At 62.7% G+C, this 8,632-nt stretch overlaps 1 protein-coding gene across 1 annotated transcript; it reads left to right on the top strand.

The window, feature by feature from the left end:
- The first annotated feature begins 248 nt into the window (after positions 1 to 248).
- TP53I11 (tumor protein p53 inducible protein 11) lies at positions 249 to 4,671 on the top strand. Its single transcript, XM_056138365.1, has 7 exons — positions 249 to 257; positions 823 to 972; positions 1,440 to 1,498; positions 1,818 to 1,866; positions 2,130 to 2,226; positions 3,333 to 3,434; positions 4,385 to 4,671. Exons 2-7 carry the CDS (start codon positions 844 to 846, stop codon positions 4,516 to 4,518), a joined length of 570 nt encoding a protein of 189 aa, XP_055994340.1. The 5' UTR covers positions 249 to 257; positions 823 to 843; the 3' UTR covers positions 4,519 to 4,671.
- The last annotated feature ends 3,961 nt before the right edge of the window (positions 4,672 to 8,632 follow it).

The raw sequence follows: 8,632 nt of genomic DNA on the forward strand, positions 1-8,632 counted from the left end.
TATGAGTGTGTGTGAATGAGTGTGTATGAGTGTGCATCTGTATGAGTGTGTGCTTGTGCCCTCATCCGTAGAGTGAGGATCCATCATGCCCGCTGTGTTGCAGTTGCAGGAGCCCCCAGGCCAGCTTCCAGAAGCTTCCACAGAAGCTTCAGCAGGCTGTTTCTGTCTGCCCACAGGTGACCTGCTGACCGACGGTGCGGCCAGGTGCGGCTCATCTCTGCTTCCCGTCACCAGCGCAGTGCCCAGCCCCTGCCCAGGTGTTGTTGGGTTGGCGATGGCGGGCAGACATGGGGTGGGGGAGAGGCCGTGGGTGTGAGGGCAGGGAGGGGCCACACTCCTGGGAGGGGGGGTTCGGTGCCCCTGTCCCCAGGCCACCCGGGCTCTCGGGCCCTGGTGGGTTTGGGGAAGGTTGGGGCAGGGGGTTGCTGTGTGTGGGGGGTGTGTCTGGTCATGTTCAGGCAGTAGGGGCCAGACCCGGGCCGCAGAAGTCAGTTCTTCCCCAGGCTTGGGCTTGGACCTGGTCCCTCCATAAACCCTTGGCCAGCCTAGCCCCACTCTCGCTCCTCAGGGACCCCCCTCCCCGGCCTGGTCACCAGCGGGTGCCATGTCCACTCAAGCCAGACGGGTGGACTGGCAGGGCCTTCGGGGGGTGCTCTGCCAACCCATTTTGCAGATGAGGAAGCTGAGGCTCGCTAGGCAGGGAAGCACCCACCCTCGCATCATCCCCAGCCTGCGGGGCTGCCCCTCCCGCCCCCTAGCCCTGGAGGCTGTGGGGTCCCTCCAGGCCTGAGGGCTCCCTCTCCCCTCCCCACCCCTGCAGAGCCTGGGCTCCGGGTTTCCACGATGGCAGCCAAGCAGCCGCCCCCTCTCATGAAGAAGCACAGCCAGACGGACCTAGTGAGCCGCCTGAAGACCCGCAAGATCCTGGGCGTGGGCGGGGAGGACGACGACGGGGAGGTGCACCGCTCCAAGGTGGGGGGCGGGGCGCGGCTGGGAGGGGCTGTCCTGGGCGGGTGAGCCTCCGCTGCTGGGAGTGGGGGGGGGGGGGGCGCCCCAGCAAATCGCGTTTATTTCCGTCACCCCCCACCCCACCCCCCAGAGTCTCGGTGGAGACAGCAGGGGAATAATAACAAAAGTGAACGCGGCTCATTAGAATTAATTGAGCGCTTATTATGTGCCCAATACTGCAATCACTGCCGCTTTAGGAGCCTGATTTAGTCCGCCAGCTCGCCCTGGGGGAGGGTGGGGGGGAGGGTGGCGCCTCCCAGGCAAGGAATCTGCAGCCACCCCTGAGCCCGGCACCCCCGGGGGGCTGAAACTGTCCCAGCCTTGGTGACTAGGATTCAGCAATGTGGGGCAGGGGGGTCCCTGGGAGTGTGTGTGTGTGTGTGGGGCGGGGGGGACTGCTGAGAACGGCCCTCTCCCCTCTGTCTGCGCAGATCAGCCAGGTCTTGGGCAACGAAATCAAGTTTGCTGTTCGGGAGCCTTTAGGGCTCAGGTGAGTGCTTACCTGTGTGTGTCAGTGATGGGGTGTGTGTGTGTGTGTGTGTGTGTGTGTATGAGCGATGGTGTGTATGAGTGATGGTGTGTGTGGGGGTGTGTGTCAGTGATTGTATGTGTGTGGGATGGGGGAGGGGTCAGTATTTTGGGGAAGAGCAGTGTCCCTGCCCCCCAGCCAGCCAACCCAACCCGACCCTGGACATCCGGGCTGGGTAGGAGAGGGTCCCGCCTGGGACCTAGGGTGGGGTGGGGGATGCAGTGAGGGTTCTGGCCTAACCTCCCCCCGCCACCCCCCCCCCCCCACCTTGGTCTCCCAGGGTCTGGCAGTTCGTGTCTGCTGTGCTCTTCTCTGGCATCGCCATCATGGTGAGCTCTGCACCCCAGAACCCCAGCCCTGGGTCTGCTTCTCTGGGGTGGGTGGGTGGGATCGGGGGTACCCCTTTTTGCCCCGTGGCTGCACCCCAATCCCTGTGTAGCTCTGGCCCCTGATCCCCACTCCTTGCTCCTGAAAACCCGCAAAACTTATGTCCTGGCATGGATGGGGAGGGTGAGTCTTCGGGTGCCCAGCCGTGCTCTTGGGGGCAGGAAGGACCCGGACTCTCCTTCTGAAGCCTCCCCCTGGCCCACAGGCTCTCGCTGTCCCTGATCAGCTCTACGATGCTGTCTTCGATGGAGTCCAGGTGACCAGCAAGACACCCATCCGCCTCTATGGAGGCGCCCTCCTCAGTGAGTGTCCAGGCGGCAGCTGGGCAGCTGGGGGTGGGGGCGGTCATCAGGGGCTTCCTCCTTGCACCCCCCTATCACCTTTTCCCAGACTGAGCCCACGCTGCTAACTGTGTGTGTGCTGCCATCTGGTGGTCATTAGTGGGATGCACCAAGTGGGGGAGCTCGTCTGTGTCACCTGGGACCAACCCGGTTATTGGGGTTCACAGAGATGAATGAGATTCAGCTGCGTCATTCAGGACTTCCTGCCCTAAAGGGGGTGTCTACACCGACAGTGTCGTGTGTGTGCGTGTCCCACTCCTGAGTTTTTCAGTAGAACCACTTCTGTTGGCTCTGACGTGGACAGGCATCAGTGCCTGGTGGGGACCGTTAGCCCTGCTTTGAGAACTAGCTCCTGGGGGACCCTCCATCTTGCCCCAGCACCCCGGGGCTCCTGATGCTGCAGTCCCAAGCTCAAGCGCCCCCCCAGCACTCGGGGTTCTCTATGGGGTGCCCCTCTTCCCAGACCACCTCCACACCCCACCTTGGCCACGGCCCCGATGCCCAGCTGCCAGCCCAGAGGCCTCTGGTCACTGTGTCCCCATTCTCCCACTGCACACTGTCTGTGGGAGAGAGGGGGAGGATGGTGTTGGTGGACACAGGTGGGTTGATGCAGCATTTGGGTGGGTGTTAGGGCTGTGGACATGAAGAAGGGCCCCTCTGGCCCCCAGGGCCAGCCGCCCTGAGGAAGCAGGGGACCAGAGAGGCGAGCTGGTGTTTCTCCCACTCAGACCAGATGGCCGGCGCCCCGCTGGCCCACCTCTGAATTTTGTGGGGGTTTCCTCCTGGCTCCAGCTCTTATCCCCGGGAGTCTGCTTGGGACAGGAAACAGTTTGCCCACGGACTCATCCATGCCGCCAAATGCCAGAGCCTGACCGAGACTGCTGGTGGCGAGATCAGTTCTGGAAAGTTCCAAGAGAGAGGACTGGGTCCTGAGGGAGAGGGGACAGAGACTCAAGGGTGGCTGAGTCCGGGGTCGGTCCAGGATCAGGCCAGTCCAGGCCTCTCTGCCAAGCGCCCTGGGGAGCGGGGGGTTTGCCCAGCTGCCCTGTCCCCTCTCCCCGCTCTAGGCATCTCCCTGATCATGTGGAACGCGCTCTACACGGCCGAGAAGGTGATCATCCGCTGGAGTCTGCTCACGGAAGCCTGCTACTTCACCGTCCAGTTCTTGGGTGCGTGCTGGGGTGCAAGCCGGGCACGGGAGGCTGGGTGGGAGGGAGGTCTGTCGGGGGTGGCACTCGGGAGCTGGGGCCTGCTGTGTGTGCTACACCGTGTGCTCACACCTCACCACGCCTGTGTCTCCCTGCACGCACCAGCCTCCACACGCATGCGCGTCCCTACATACGCACGCACAGTTCTCATGCAAGCCGGTTTGTCCCTCCCCACACATGCATGCCTCATGTACGCGTGCATTCAGCAGACACGCACACAGGCTCCCACACACACATGTCCCATGTACGCACGCGTTTAGCAAACATGCACACAGCCTCCCCATGCATGCATGTCCCATGTACGCATGCATTTAGCAAACACGCACACAGCCTCCCCATGCATCCATGTCCCATGTACGCATGCATTGAGCAAACACGCACAGTCTCCCCATGCATGCATGTCCCATGTACGCACGCATTCAGCAAACACACACACAGCCTCCCCATGCATGTGTGTCCCATATATGCACACATTCAGCAAACATGCACACCACCTCCCATGCATACATGTCCCATGCACTTACGCATTCAGCAAACACGCACACAGCTTCCCCATGCACTCATGTTCCCAGGCATGCATGCATGTCCACACACACATACATGCAACCTCCCCATGCACGCACGTCCCATGTAAGCCCACATTCTGCACACAAGCATGCAGCCTCCTCACGCATGCACATCCCCATGCACACACGCATGTCCGCACACACACAGCCTCCCACGCATGCACGTCCTATGTAGGCACGCATGTTCATACACAATCACTCATGCATGTCCCCTGAATCATGCAGCCTCCCGATGGCCAGTCCTGTCCTTCCCAACCCAGCCCCCTGGTCCTGTCCACACGGAGATTTGGGAGGTGTTGGTGTTCCTCTGACCGCAGCCCCCCCCCCCCCCCGCCTCTCCCACAGTGGTCACCGCCACGCTGGCCGAGACGGGCCTGGTGTCCCTGGGCGTCCTGCTGCTCCTGGCCAGCCGCCTCCTCTTCGTGGCCATCAGCGTGTACTACTACTACCAAGTGGGCCGGAAGCCCAAGAAAGTCTAGAGGCCCGGCCTGAGCCTCGCTTTCCCTTTGGTTCCTGGAAGGCAGGAGGGGTCGCACCCCTGAGTGGGGGGGCTCCCCACCAGGCACTCCCCATGCCCCCACCTCCTGGGTTTCAGATTGGAGAGCTGGTGGGGGTGGGGGCAGGTGGGGACCTCCACCCTCCATTCTTCACCCCAGGCTGTCGGCTGTGAAGCTGCCTTTTGTGGGGTGTCTTGGACACACTGCAGCGGGCCGAGAGGACCCCCCTCTCCCCAGAGGCGAGACTGCCTCCCCCTGCGTCTCCACCCCAGCCCGCCTCATGCCGAGCTGCTGACCTTGGCTTTTGTCTGTGCTGGAAACCCTGACAACTTGACCCTCCGCCCCTGCTAGTCTCCGTGGGCCTTCTCCCGAGATGGGGGTCCCTTAGATACACCCCCATTCCCTTCTCTGCAGTCCAGCCTGGGCTGGGTTGGAGAGGCCCATGATTGGCAGCCTTCCTGGGGGCTGGGTTGGAGCTGGCCCGTGATTGGCAGTTTTCCTGGAGGCTGAGTTAAGAGCTGACCGGTGATTGGCAGCTTTCCTGGAGGCTGGGTTAGAGCTGACCCCTGATTGGCCGTTTTCCTGGGGGCTGGGTTGGAGCTGGCCCCTGATTGGCAGCTTTCACGGGGTCTGGGTGGGAGCTGGCCCGTGATTGGCAGCCTTCCTGGGTTGGAGCCGTCCCGTGATTGGCAGTTTTCCTGGGGGCTGAGTTAGAGCTGGCCCGTGATTGGCAGCTTTCCTGGGAGGCGGGTGACTGGCCCTGCCCTGCCTTGACCCCCTTCCGGCGGTCTTGCTCTTGGTAATAACCCAGCGCCCAGTTCGTGGATGTCCCAGGACCTCCCTCCCCTCTCCTCCCCTCCCCTTCAGAGCTGCCAGCCCTTACTCATGAACACAGTTAACTAAGGGCAGAGTGTGGCGGGGGGTTGGAGATGAGGAAGCAAGAACAGGGCACGTTTTCCTGTCCTTTGGCAGGCCTGCCGGTCCGATGCCCATGTAGCCCAGCCTCCTCACCACCCCATCCCCGCACTGCCCCCTGAACCTGCAGCCGGGTGGTCCCCAAGGCCTGGGGCTGGGCTGAGTAGGACCAGGCACCCATCCAGCCCAGGAAGGGAGAGACTGGGAGTCAAGACTGTAGCAGGTGGCAGCTGCCTTTCATGCCCTGCCCAGGCCTTGGGGTGGCCCCTGGTGCCCTCCCAGGGACCTGTCCTGTCAGCTGGCCCCCAGCCTCTGGAAGCCGCCCCATGCCCTGGGCAGGATGAGGCTGGAGGAGACAGGCTGTGGGGGCCGCCCCATAACCACATGCTTAGGCAAGCACCGGACATAGCTCAGAGAAGAGACCCCCAACGCTCAGGCTGGCCCAGCACACCCCTCTCTGGCCACGGAAGGGGGTCCCGCTCCCCACAGTCCCACCTGTTGCCATGAGGGATGGTGTTGAAGGCCTGGTTAGTGTCCCCGCCAGGCTGCAGCTCCCTTCAACCTGCGCCCCAGGACCTTAGGCGGCTGATGGACCTGAACGCTTCCTCCCGAAGGCACTGGGCAGAGGCTGGACGCCCACGGGGAGACGGGAAGGGAATGGGGGTACCAGCAGCCTGGGCCCAGCGGGGTGGGTGAAATCCTGTCCAGGTGAGACAGAGATGCCCTCAGTTCCCGTGACAAAAGCCCTCGAGGCCTGCCGACCCACCCACCCACCCAAAGGTCCCAGCACGGCCCCTCCAGCTTGCCGGCCCATCTCCCCTCCTCCACCTCCGAATCAAGACCACCCCTCTCTTCATATCACTATTTATTCCTTATTCCCCCCCCCCTCTTTTGTAAGAAACGGTCACAAAAACCAGTGCGAAACCATCCGTGTGGACATCCTGTTTTATATTACAAAACTCTTGATACATAATATAAAAGGGGTGGGTGGGGGGCTCGTGGGAAATCAAGGTGATAAATTAGCTCTGCTATCTAGGCAAGAGCCCTGGACAGCTCTCAAAATAGACTTTCAACGTTAGGAGGGCGAGAAAAAGGGGGGCGTCTGGGGAGGTGGCGTGCCGGGGGGCCCTGTGACTATGGAGCGGAGCGGACAGGAAGCCAAGGAGGGGACCCAGCCCTGAGCCGTGGGGGAGGGGTCCCCTTTTCCATGCTGAAGGCGGGGCTGGCAGGGTGCCCTGGTGCCCTCAGTGGGCAGGGGGTCAGGACAGTTCAGCAGAGACTTCTCGCCTCCTTGTCCCTGGCTGCCTCTAGCACCAGTGAGGAACTGCCTCTGGGCACTGAAGCCATGGGGGGCATGGGTTCCGCTGTTCCTCTTTCTTGCCCCCCCCCCCACCTCCTCCATCCTCCAGAACTTGTTTCGGGCAGCCTGACACTGAACTGGGTGGATGTTCTCAGCAGAGATGACTATCCACCCAGCATGGGCAGGCGGGCAGTGGGCGGGTGTGGACAGCCCTTGTATCTGTTTCAACTCCCCCCCCCCCACCCCCCGGCCCAGAGCGTTCCCCTGAGACCTGCCCTTCCTGCCACACATGTTGGGGCCCAGGATGTGTTCATGCCTTCCTCTGGGCAGTGTGTGTGTGTGGGGTGGGGGGGTGGAATGGACAGACACACATTACATGGAGCCCAGAGCCCAGGATACCCCCCAGGCAGGAGACCAACTCGCCCAGCTTGACTCAGACAGACATGATGGCTTCTCTGGCCGGGTGTGTCACAGGGGGCCGGGGCAAGGCCTCCTGGAGGGTCTGCAGGGGCTGCCCCCACAGGGCACGGGCACCAGAGAGCTCAGGGCATGGTGACGGGACTGCTGGGCAGATAGAAACGGGGACAAATTGGAAAGGTCCCGTTGGAAGCGGGCAGAAACACCTGGCGCGATGCTCAGGGCTTACTCGTGGCTCTGCACTCAGGAGTCAGTCCTGGTGGTGCTGGGGCTTGTGGGGAGGGGGGACGACCATATGGGTTGCCGGGGATCGAACCTAGAGCAGCTGCGTGCAAGGCAAACAGTGCCCTACCTGCTGTCCTATCGCTCCAACCGTCCCCCCCTCACGCCCCCACTAGGAGACTTTGGAGGGAGGGTGGCAGTCGGTGGGGACCGCAGGGGGGAGGGGAGGAGACTGAGCCTGAATCCTTACAGCAGGCACAGAGCTCGGCGGCTCAGCAGGGACAGGGGGTAGCACGGGCGGGCGCAGGGGAGGAGAGATTGGGGGGAGGGTCCCTGGGGTTCAGGCCACATCTCTGCTGAAGCCAGGTGCAGGCACAGAACCCTGTGGGACGAAATGGGGTCCTCCCAGGCCCCGGGAGGACAAGGCAGAGGGGAGGCGAGCTGGCAGCAGGCTGCCCCCGGGACGCCCATGCCCGTGCCAGGCCCACACTGCCCTCTCCCCTTGAGCCTTGCCGCACCCCTGCACCTTCAGCCTGGCCTCCGGCAGCCAAAACTGCTCCAGAACTTGAGGTGGGCACCGCTCCGGGGATTTATTTTGCCGGTGATGTTGCGGGCATGAGGACCTTTGTGGGGGGAAATCTCGGCCTGCTCCCGTCTGGAGGGAACATTCTAGAACTGTGCAGAGGCCAGCCACAACCCAGCCAGAACAGCTTTGCTGAGCCGCCCCAGCTCTCTGCCTGGAGATACTGAGGCCTTGAAAACTTCAGGGAAGAGAGATTATGGTGGGGTGCCCCCGCTCACAGCCCCAGGAGGCAGAACCCCCGCCCCCTTTTGTGTGTTATGGATGCGGATGCTGCAGCCAGAGCAGGCCAAAGGCAGAGGCTGACTCGGGAGGTAGTGAGCTCCCCGTTCCCGGGGGGTATGCAAGGTGAGCATGGAGAAGCCTTGGCAAGGACCTGGCAGAGGAGGGCCAGCCAGGTGATCCTGGGGTGCCTGGGGGTTAGTGAGAGCAGGATGGGGGGCAGTCGGGAAGTGAGTGCGTGTGTACATCTGTGTGTCCCTGGGGGCTCAGCAATGCGGGAGGTGCATGTGAAGGCCTGAGGGGACAGTGTAGAACTTTCTTCTGAAGAGGAAAGAGAGATTCCAGGCCAGCCTGCCCTCCTCCTTCTGGGGAGAGGAGGCTGCTGTGGCCGGCAGAGACAGAGCGCCCAGCCAGGCGGTCCTGGACATGACCCGGTTCTT

The sequence above is a fragment of the Sorex fumeus genome, unplaced genomic scaffold, assembly GCF_029834395.1.
Source record: "Sorex fumeus unplaced genomic scaffold, SorFum_2.1 ptg000007l, whole genome shotgun sequence".
In the NCBI taxonomy this organism is placed as follows: Eukaryota; Metazoa; Chordata; class Mammalia; order Eulipotyphla; family Soricidae; genus Sorex; species Sorex fumeus.